An 11,591-nucleotide genomic window follows, 5' to 3' on the forward strand; every position below is an offset into this window, starting at 1 on the left:
GGAAGCCATTTGGATTGCTTCAACTTCCAGCCACCTGTGCCTGGGAATGCAAAATAATGATGATTAAGGAGCTCAACTGTCCCGTCCTCAGTGCCTTAAGACGGAAAAGAGCTCCCCTTGAGAAACAGTCAGGATGCTGCGTTCCAAGTTGCAGTTCATTGTGCATTCCGGAAATCTCATTCCCTGCCGGTTATTCTGTTGAGAAAGGGAATATTAAGGGTGACGGAGGTGCTGCGACGGAGGGGGCAGTTTGCATACTTTATAAGGTGGGGCAGGCCGGTACAGAGCTCCTATTCCACACCAGGGCTCCTGGAACACAGCGATAAGAGTCATGTCGTGGGGTGGGTTAGTGCTGACTTCTTTCAGTCAAAACGTGTGTCTAAAGGTAGGCGTGACCATCTGACCTTAAACTTGGATGTTGTACAGGGACCATCCTTAGGTCGCCTTTTCAGAGTGCCTGTTTCCCTCCGTGGCTTGAGCCGAGCACGCCTCCCGTCACCTCTCTGGAGCACCCACGTGTGCCTTTCCTGCCATTTCACTTTTCAAACTTCCTCCCTTCTTTTCCTTCTCTCTCCTCCAGCTAGTGAGACCTGCAATGACTTCCACCCGCTGTTCTTCACCCACGACAGGTCCTTCGAGGAGTTCTTCTGCATCTGTACCCAGCTCCTGAACAAGACCTGGAAGGAGATGAGGGCAACCTCTGAAGACTTCAACAAGGTAATTGGAAGCTGAGGTAGCAGCGTCTTGTGTCCCCGAGCAGCCCCNACTGGTTAGACTGAATATTTCTCTTGTTGCATAAGAATTGTCCAAATTTGAATTCAGAAATACCGTACAAGAGCCCAACCGCAGGCATAATTTCTTTTGAGCTTTCTTGGGCGTCGTCTCCGCTTTGCACGGCCCCTGAGCTGTGTGTGAAAGGCCGTTGGCAGGTCAGGAGAATGAGAATGGCCGTGGTTTTAGGTTGCTTTAAAAACGGAGAAAGATGTGAACGTACGTACGTGTTGGTGATGCCGTCACGTCTCTAGAGTACGCTTGGAGTGGCTTTGCTCCTTTGGCTTACTAAGCTGGGGCCACCAGCAGAGACTTTTGTTGTGAAAAATAATGTCTAGCTGAATTTTTCCTTCAATGGCTTTGCTCTGAGATGCCTTGTTATTGCTAGATCTGTTGGGGGAAATGCCTTCCTCTACCTGGGCAGGGGCTGCCACAGAGAGGAGGAGCTCGGGAAGGCTGCTCGGTCTAGGTCACTTGGTTTCTTTGTGGATTATGGATGTGTTGAGATAATTTGCCCTTTGCTGTGTCAAAAAGAGTTTTTATTACAATGCAAGATCTCTTTCAGGGAGTTGAATAAGTTTATGTGGAACATTTTTTGGTTTACAGAATGCATTTGATTCTTTGAACGGAGGTGTCCTTTGATTTTTAATAAGAACGTGAATTGCATGTTTCTGTTTGTGAGTGAATGTGGAGTAAAGAGTGTTGACCAACTTAGAGGAATCAGAAGCATCGTGTACATTTTTAAGGTAAACAAAATCTTTATCCTTACTTAGATAAAGGCTTTATTAATAATAACATGGCTAATAGTCAGGACAGGTATATATATTTCAGCCTTTAACACTTCAAATTTGCTACTGTACATGGCTCTGGGTATGGTTGGCCCCATCACCCAGGCCCATTGACCAGAACCTAGAGATGTGATGCTTCTAAGAGACTAAAGGTCTGATCTCATGGTCAACCTGTGGGGCCGTCATGGGTTTGTGCTTGGGGCATAGCATCATATCTAAAGTCCAACTCAACTTGATACTCGTGTTGGTCTTTGCTTTCCTGTCACCTTTCCTCTACATTCACATCTCATCCTTTCCACCATATTTCTGCTTTGTGGCATCTTGAACTGATATTTGAGGGGAGAGGGTGAGGCAGAAGAGGGTAAAGGGGGTCAAGTGTATGGTAACCGAAGGAGACTTGGCTTTGGGTGGCAAACACACAATGTGATATATAGGTGATGTATTATAGAATTGTATACTTGAAACCTATATAATTTTATTCAGTCTCACCCCAATAAATTTAATTAAAAAAAGAAAAAAAAAAGAGCAAGAATAGGAGATGACACTCTTGCCCACACCTCACTGAGGTGCTAACCTATCTGTGTCCATCAGCTGACCGGAAAGCTGCACTCTAGGATCTGAGCAGCCATGCCCAAGGACAGGCATGGTTCAGGGAGCCAAGTGGAGGAAAGAAGCCCATTAATTATAACTGCACCCTCCTAAGTGTACTTCACTTGATTATGAGAGACTTTGTAATTAGGGTACAAATCATCCCTGGGAGAGAGACAGAGAAAGAGGCATGCAGACCTTTGTTCAATCAAGCTAAAAAAAAGGTAGAGTTAAGTCAACAATCTTTGAAATTGCTACAGCCACTTTGCCCCTGGATCAGTTCAACCCTGCATGTACTGCAGTGTTGCTGAAAACCATGTAATTGTTAGCTTTTCTGTGTCAGGGACACATATTCCTCCAGTAGGAGACCTCACTGGCTGTTATGCTCTGGCACCACGTATCCACCTGCTTTCTGAGAGGAGTCATTAGCTTCTCCTGAATTACAGAAATCTGAATTTTGTAAATGATAACAATGTAAATATTATTGTTGTTGGTCTATGCACAGATAAGGTGTAGGGAAAACAGTACTGAATTCCTGCAGAGGAATGGCTCAGGGGGATGGGCACTTAGACACTTACATGCTGTAGAACTTACAGTTGATGACATGAAGCCACCAAGAATACACTGTTAGCAAAGGAAACCATGGGTGTCAGCCTGGAGGTGGTGAGCAGGGCTGGAGGAGGGAGCTGAGCAAGGTTCTTGGGTCCCTGTGGTTCATCGTTGGCCATGTGCTCGGGCTGGTGGCAACGATAGCCTGTCTGCATAGGGTAAGGTGACAGCAAGCCCCCCAAGTGTCACTCTCCAACTCTTTGCATAATTAACTTACATGGCTGCAAAACACCTGTCTTCAGCAAGTTCTCAGGGACAGGTTTCAGGTAGTTTCATACTGTGGCCCTGGTGCCATCTTTTTACATTGTACAATCATAGACTTGTGTCTGTTGTCACACATCTGCTGCCATCTAGATTTGGCAGTTTATAGCTGTGGGCAGGCAGTTGGAGGCCTGGGAGGCAGAGGGTCCCACTCCATGTGTCTATCCGTCAAGAGTGGATGTCAGAGGAGAATCAGGGATGGGAAACACCAGAGGTTTACATTTGTACATCAAATATTTTACTTGGTTTGCTTTTTCTTGTTAGTACTATGCATGCCTTACTTTGTAGCCAGAAAAGTCTGTCAGTTATATACTTTTTATCACATGTGTATTAGATTCATAATACTGCTGTTAACAAACTACCACAAACTTTGTGGCTTAAACAATGCAAATGTACCTTATAGTCTCAGAGTTCAGAAGCCCAAACCGGGTCTCCCTGGGCTAAGATCAAGGTGTCAGCAGAGCTGTGTTCCTTTCTGGGGGCTCCAAAGGAGGATCCACTTCCTTACCTTTTCCAGGTTCTAGAAGCTGCCTGCATTCCTTGGCCATGGCCACTTTGTCCATCTTAAAGCCAGCAGCTGCAGGTTCATTCCTTCCCACCTCTTGTCGCGTCACTCGGATCCTCCCTGCTTCAATCTGTCACGTTTAAGCACCCCCGTGATGACATTACCACCCCCCCCAATAATCCCGAATTGTCTTCCCTATTTTAAGGTCAGTGGATTAACAGCCTCAATTCCACCTGCAACCCAAATTCTCCTTTGCCATATAAGGTGCCATACTCACAGACGGTGGGGATTAGAACACGGGCGACAGTGGAGGGGTCACTGTTTCGCCTACCATACTGTGTATTTAATCTGTAGGCATATTTGATGCAGAGGTGTGTGTATCAGTTTAAGTTCATGAGACGTGGGCAGATGAGCTTTTCTGGTGGTGGTTCTTCTGGCTGGTGGACCAGCATAACCCAGTCAGAGCCTCCTGCTAATGGCTGCTCAAACACAGATATAATCATGGCCCTTGCCTTTTATGTCCCTGTTCTGCCTCCACTGACCTTTTAAAAAGAGACGGACCTCTGTGAGGACCTCTGGTTCAGTGTAAATCATGTCTTTCTGATATTTTCCTGCTGCCTATCAGCCACCGCTCTGCTTTGCCAGATAATAAAGTAGAAAACACAGAGCTGAAATGTTAATTAGCTCGCTTTCCTTTTCTTTTTTTTTATTGACTTGGTAGCAAAAGGGATTGAATTCAGGATCAAAGGCAGGGCTGGTGTTGTTACTGGTTAGACTGAATATTTCTCTTGTTGCATAAGAATTGTCCAAATTTGAATTCAGAAATACCGTACAAGAGCCCAACCGCAGGCATAATTTCTTTTGAGCTTTCTTGGGCGTCGTCTCCGGCTCTGGCCACTCTGAATGGAAGCATGGGTGGCGGATTTCATTGTTGACCTGAGACCCGGGGTCGGCCTGGGCTAGCTCATTACCGGAGAAACGGTATCTCTCAATCCAACATTCAATTTTCCCAACAGACAATACTAGATTGCAGCTGACGCGGGCGTCTCTTTGGCAGCTCACCTTCACTGAAACGGGCCTGTTTGGGGCTGTGCGGCTGCTCCCGGGGAGCGTCTGGGAAAGCGGCTCTCTTCCCGCTCCTCCGGACATGGGCAGCGGCAGATGGGATGGTTTCTATTTATAGAACAGAAATAGAATTAGAGAGCGATTAAGCCTTTATGCTGTGACGCGTGCTTTCTTTCAGTTTCTCACTATAGCAGCCTCTGCAGAGTAATCCATTGATTCAGGCCGTTGAGTTTGTATTCCACGGTTTCGCCTTTTATTACTTACTAGTACCTTAGCGCATGCGTTGTTTATTGCTTTGGGCGTTAGAAAAGAGCCGGACTGCAGCTGCACACCTCGGCCCCATAATCATTTCATCGAAGCCCTCGTTTTTTGAGCAGGGGAGGAAAGATGAGGCAAGTGAGGTGGACGTTTCAGGTTACGGGGACCCCGCTGCAAGCTTTTGTTGCTGACGGCTCCACTTTAAAAGTCTAACAAGCATATACAAGTCAAAGTCTCTCTGTGTGTGTAGCGTGTTTCTGAACCCTGCCTGTGCATGAGACTCACTAAGGGTGGGGTGGGAAGGGCTTTCGGAACCCCTCTTGTCCCGGTGCCCAGTGGCACCACATACCAATGAAATCTTTGGGTGGGGCCAAAGCTCTCAATGCAGGTTTTGATTAAGGCAGATTTGATCACTACAGGTGAATTGTGTCCATAGGGTTCCCACTAGCTGACACACATAAGACACATCACCAATGAGTATGAATGCATGCATTGAGGAGATAGTATGTCCATTGGTCTTAAGGTCCAGTTTCTAACCCTGGTTCTGCTTCTCAGGAGTTCTGTGCCTAGAAATAAAAATTAAAAAAAAAGGAGGTGAGGATACCAGGATCGCATGGCCCTCTTTTATGGTGGTGTGATATTATGTTGAAGAAATGTAAAAATGCTTTGAGAAAGTGAAATGAACTACACAGTTGTAAAGCATTCTTTTTATATGTAATAAAATAGATCCTGTCTATGAAAAATGAGTAAATTGTGCTTTTCAAAAGAAGACACTGTTTGGCCATGATGTTAAAAAAAGAAAAAGAAAAAAAGAAAGAAAGCAGAAAAAGTAAAGCTGTCTATGTACCCCAACTTAACTCCCGAACTGAATTAAATGACTCATTTAACTTTGGCAGAAATAGGATTGAAGCAGGACATTTTATGGATTTTGGTGGTGTCTTCCTCCAAACAACCTTTTCACCTTAGTTTTCCATGTGACAAGATTAAAAATCAGCAGGTCCCATGACTCCCATGTACCGAATGGCCTCTGCAGCCGTAGCCTGGTTGCTCAGACCTCCCCTGGATGGGAGAGCCTTCTAGATCCCGTCAAAATATTTGTTCACAGAAGGGGAGTGTTACATTAGGTGCTATCAACATTGGCATTCGAAACCAAGATCAAATGACTTTGCCATGCTTTCAAATCACCAAAATGGAAGAAACTAATGACTTGAAAAATGCAGTCCCTCTAGAGCAAAAGCACTATTTTGAAACTTTACCCAGCAGCCTAATAAGCAAAACGCAACACAATTGACATTAGAATCTCAGGCCTGCAGATGGGAAACCATCCTTTAAAATAGAAGAGTGACAGGGAGAACCCAGGCCCAGCAAACAAAGCCGCAGCTGCCTCTGGCCAGGCTACAAGCTTCATCCCCATCCTTCAGAGGGGAAAATAATCTCAGGAAGATTTGGAGAGCAGGACAGAGGGAGGAAACACCCTGGAAGATTATCCATAGAAAAGAGCCACTAACTAGTCCCATCTACTAGGTTATGGTTTGGTATAGAAAAGGGAATGTTTGAAACCTGGAAGGCAGCTATCGCATGAATAAAAAACAGGAATGTGTTCTCTCCCCAAATTGCCCCTAGCTTACTGACTTTCTGTGCATGCTTTTAAGGGGGCGATTTACATTCAGGAGCCCCCTTCCTAGGCGAGGCCAGCTCAACCTCAGAGTGGTGCAGACTGCGCGCTGTTGGTTAGCTGAGCTGGCCTAGGGAATGAAAGGTGGTCTGTGACTCTCTCCATGAATAAACATGAGTCTCCTCATTTGCATGAGGCAGGTGACTGTAAAATATCTCGGAGCGAGTTGTGAAAGGAGGCTTTGTGCATCCGTGCCCTGGGGGAGCTGGGGAGGGCTCAGCGTTGTTTGTCTTCATTAGGATTCTATCTGGCTCTGCTGTTATTGATCTGAACCGAGCCTGGTGTGGCTAATAAAGTAGGTGTACGTTGTAATTGAAACATTAATATTTAAGCAGAGGAGAAGTCTGTTAAAGGGCCCTAATGTCATACAATGAGGTGATCCGTTTTTCAGCTGTCTGGGCTGTTTATGAGTATTTATTCAACAGGCCTGTCATGTCTCACGAAGGTCTCTAGGTTTGGCACGAAGGAAATCGAAGCTCCTCTAGAAGCAAATGCATCATATAAATAGGTTTATATTTTCCTCAGATGTCTCCCGTTGGAAAGGTAGCACATGGTTTCGTGTGTGTGTGTGTGTGTGTGTGTGTGTGTGTAACTGCGTGCTTTTAAACTGTTCGCTTTAAATAGTGTCAGCACCATCAGCATTTTTCACGGAACTGGCCACCTCTGGCTGGACAGTGATCAGGGCGTGTCTTCTGTGGTCCTCATCAGTATCAGGTATGCTATCTGCGGCAGCATGAAGACTGAGAAAGAGACCAACATCACTCACTTATTTTTTCAAGAGGTATCCTATTCAGCACACCCCAGTGTGTGTACTTTCTCAAAAGAAATGTGTTAATTGCAGGTAACACGTGACTGGCCAAGAGAAAGAGGCCGCTGTGGAGTGGAGTGCTGTTTCTCAAACTCTTGCTTTTTTTTTTTAAGACTTGTTTCCCTAATCACCCTCCCCCTGAAATTTTGATTACATGGATATACTGTTGTCTGTTTATGGAATGTGTGGTTATCTATGCTTTACACATAAAAAGAGTAAGATTTTTTTTTTTGGCTCCTTCAAGAACCAATTTTCACCCCCTGGGAGCACTCCTCGCCCCCTCTCCCCCTTCCCCACAGTGAGAATGCAAGGTGGACAGGGCAGCCCCAAGGCTGAGGGCCAGCAGAAGAGTCTGGTGACAGTCCCATTGTGGCCCCTCACCAGCACTGTGACTGTGAGCATGTCCTTTAGCTGCCAAGCCCCTTCTCATCTGTAAACTGGTAGCATCAATAATAACAACAACAATAAAAACAATGGTATGTCCTAGAGTCACTGTGAGGATTAGGTCCTCAAAAATTGCCTCTGTACATTGCCCATACAAATGGCAGGTGCTAATCTCAACAGATAAACCTAAATTGGCAGTTATTTGCCCTTGGTCTTGCAGTATAATTGAGCTGCTTTCTTTTCCCAAGGTAGTTTGTGCCAATATCTATACATACAGATTTTTCCATACCTCCGTACGGGGATTTATTGAACTTTGTTTTGGCTGCAAAAGGAGATTTTGACCACGGTTGTGACAAATGCCTAAGTGAGGAGGAAGTCGGCTTAGCTGCATCTCAGAGGCAGGGCGCAGCTGCCAGCTGGATGACCTTGTGGAGGGGACTTAGTGCTGTCAGCTTCAGATTCCTTGTCTGTGACATGGCACAGGAGAATGACCATGGCTAGGCAGGCTCTGAGCCCTGGACCGTGTCAGGCAGATAAACTGCTTGGCTCAGCCTGGCCTTGAGCACCAGGTGACACAGGATTCTAAATACCTCTGGAAAGAAAAAGGATACTCATGGCAATGCTGATAGCACACATTTTCAGAAAAGGTAGACAAGCTTCTTCCTCGGATGGACTGATTAACTGAGCGGAACGACCGTCTCGGTGTGCCGGCCTGCTGGATTCGGCTGTACAGGGTCTGCGATTTTTATGGGAAACACTGGGATGACCATAAAACAATCCATTGCCGGGGACTGCCCTGGGGTTGTGCCAGTCACAGCTGTTTAAGCTGTTTAAAATCCTTTCGAAGCGTAAGGACTGGGGTTTAAGTTGGCTGAAAACACTGCTTACATGTTTTGCTTTTTTGACATTCTCTGTACCTGGAACGTTCATAAAAATGATCTTCACCATGGTTTAGTCTCATGAATAATTATGGATAAGCCTGACAACAATACATATACAGCTTGGGAGTTCCTCTGTAATGCAAGGTCTGGCTTGGAGTCCTCATTTCTAAAGTCTTCCTAGAACCAGTGCCTCTTTCTTTACATGTGTAACGTGTTAAATGGAGACTTGCTAATTATGAGAAGAAAAGAACTCATAGGTTCTTCTGCTGGGCAGAAGCAAGAAATACCAGTCCCTTGGTTCATTTGCAGACCATTCCCTAAGCATGAAAATAATGACGAATTTCTAAGTTAACTGCTCTACGTAACTCTGTTCATTGACTTCCGACACTTCTTTCCCTTTTATTATTAACTATACTTTTGGGCGCCGTATCGCTAACTGGCTCCTATGAACTGAATGCCCTGTCCCATCGTGGATCATGGGAGGGGTTCAATAATAGCACATAAACTATGTCGATAGTACGTGCCCAACTCAAAGGACATTGCCTACACCTTAAGTAAGGCACAATGACATTTAGGCACTTTAAACTCAAGGGCAGATAGGAGTCAGAGCTGGATAGCTAAGAAGAGCAGGATTAGATGGGACTCTCTCATGAAACACGAGTCCTCCTTAATATAAAAGAAAATATTTACCTTGTGATTGCAAAGTAAATTATGTTAAAATGGGAACTGAAAATGCACAGGAAGCACAAAGGGATGTTGTTTTGAGTTAAAACAGAAGACACAAGTGCTGTCTGTCATTTGGTGCTCCTTCCTGCCAACTGAGGGTGCCGATATTGGGGTGGGGTGGGGTGGAGGATGGAGGACCATGAGGGGCCCTAGATAAGATGAGATAAGGAGTCAGAATGAGAGCATAGCATCAGAAACCTTTCGCTAACACGCCAATGTAAGAGCCGGGAGAAGTTAGAAGAACCTAAGCAAGCTTTCCCAATGCCCCCTACAAAAATACCAGGTGAAGGGCATCAGGAATTAGAATATATACTTAATTATTTAAGTGTATATAACTCACCTGCTACCTTACACACCTTATTTGGATGTGCAGGTTTCTCAAAACCGTGCTTCTATATCTGATCAACAGTGAATGATGGGTCCACTCTCATTTCACCAAATAAGAGGTAAAACCCTCACCTGCATGACTCGGCACCAGGTGCTGGCCTGCCCACGCCGCCCCCAGGCATGGATCTAAGCCTCTGGGGCACACAGGTGGGAAGCAGGAAGAGGGTATCAGGTAAGGCTAAATGTGACAGCCGTTCCTTACAGGTGGGAAGCAGGAAGAGGGTATCAGGTAAGGCTAAATGTGACAGCCGTCCCTTCAACCTTTTTTGAGGCGATGGTTACAATGAGAAAAATGAACTGAAAACTTGAATTTGAGAGATGAAAACTCCAAGCTGCTAGTTTGTTCTTCTCCTCCCTCTCCCCTTTCTTTTGTTGTTTCTATGTATTTTGTGTGCCATTCTGGTCAAATTTAAATTAATAGCAGGTGCCCAGTGCAACTCCGTGGGAGGAAGTCATTCAGGCAGGTAGTCAACTCAGATATCACTCCCACACTAGGTCAGCCCCTTCCCAGGCAAGTTCTTGAGCCTGCTGCTGTCACTTTTGACAACAGCTCACTCAGATGTGCCTCAGGTACTTCCTTGTCTCTGTCCCTGTGAACACCTGTCCCCTAGAACTTACCACAGTGAACTGCAATTGTCTGTTTAATTGTCGGGCGTCTGAGAGCAGAGCCATGCTTTTTCCGTATTCCTAGGATTTGCTCCGGGTCTGGGATGTAGAAGGGGCTCAAAGTCATGATCCCACAACCATCATACACACAGCATGGCCATATCAGCTTTCTCCGTCTCAATCATAGTGTCACTACCCAACCTACACTTTAAATGCTACCCATTATTGCAATAAGTACTGTGTGGCCACAGCACAGCGGCCCTGTGCCAGGCACTGGGAAGACAGAGGTGCACTAGACAGGTGGCTCCTGCCCTCAGGGTCCTGGCAGCTTAGTGAGTTCCTATTTAGAAGTTGATGCATCAGTCCCTCTTTCTGAAACCAGTCAGTGGCCGAAGGTCCTCTGTAAGGTTCTCTGCCTTCTCATCATTGCCTTGGTTCACATCTTCCTCTTGTCGCACCCCAATGACGGCTGGTTGCATTTCTTCGCTGCTCCGTGGGGTGGCGTATCACTGTATCCTTGCCATGACCTCATGAAGGATGAAGCGTATTTCTCCTGCCCTTTAGCTTTTGACTTGGCCGAGTGATTTGCTTGGGCCAGTGAGACATTCATGGATGGGAAGTGAGCAGAGACCTGACTATCGCTTGTGTGGTTTGGTTGGGCTCTTGCACGTCTGCCTCCATCATGAGATAAAGTACATCTGCTGGGTAGTCACTGCCCCTTCAGCGTAGGTCCCAGAATGAGGCATATGGAGTAGTGTCCCCAGTCAGCCCACAAAATTGCAGCTTAAAATAGCCACCTTGGCTGACCTATAGACCCGGGAATAAGAGAGGAACTTCTCGGCTACTGGGATTATTTGTTACACAGCATTAGTGTGGCAATAGCTGACTAAGACACCAACTATTGCAGTAAATTATCTCTCAGCCTTGAAATCTTCCCTTTTTCTAAATGTCCTTCAACAGAGATCTGACTGTATTATTCTTGCTTTTGTGTCCATTGCTTGCCTCATGAAGTTTCATGGCCTTAGCGAGATGTTTGGATTCCTCTTTACTTAGCCTGATGTACTTTTACTGCCTCACCTACACATCTTTGCGCTCTCCTGCCATAAGCTCTACACATCCCTCATTACTTCCTCCTCTGCCTGTTGAAATTCTGCTTTAGGATTTTGCACAATTGCTACCTCAGAAAGATGGTTGCCATCTTCCTTTCATAAAAAATAAAGTTCTGTACCTCTGCTACCATAGCATGGAAAATATCTTCTAGCTGTATAGTAGTTTATTT

At 45.6% G+C, this 11,591-nt stretch overlaps 1 protein-coding gene across 9 annotated transcripts in view; it reads left to right on the top strand.

Moving 5' to 3' along the window:
- ELMO1 (engulfment and cell motility 1) overlaps nt 1–11,591 on the top strand; it is a 501,394-nt gene that overhangs the window by 353,098 nt on the left and 136,705 nt on the right. For all 9 annotated transcript variants that reach the window (XM_019655709.1, XM_019655707.1, XM_019655702.1 and 6 more), the window contains one exon: nt 581–717. In XM_019655709.1, the coding sequence (XP_019511254.1) occupies nt 581–717 (137 nt within the window). The remainder of the gene's footprint in view (nt 1–580; nt 718–11,591) is intronic.

Source organism: Hipposideros armiger, unplaced genomic scaffold, assembly GCF_001890085.2.
Source record: "Hipposideros armiger isolate ML-2016 unplaced genomic scaffold, ASM189008v1 scaffold_244, whole genome shotgun sequence".
Taxonomy (NCBI): domain Eukaryota; kingdom Metazoa; phylum Chordata; class Mammalia; order Chiroptera; family Hipposideridae; genus Hipposideros; species Hipposideros armiger.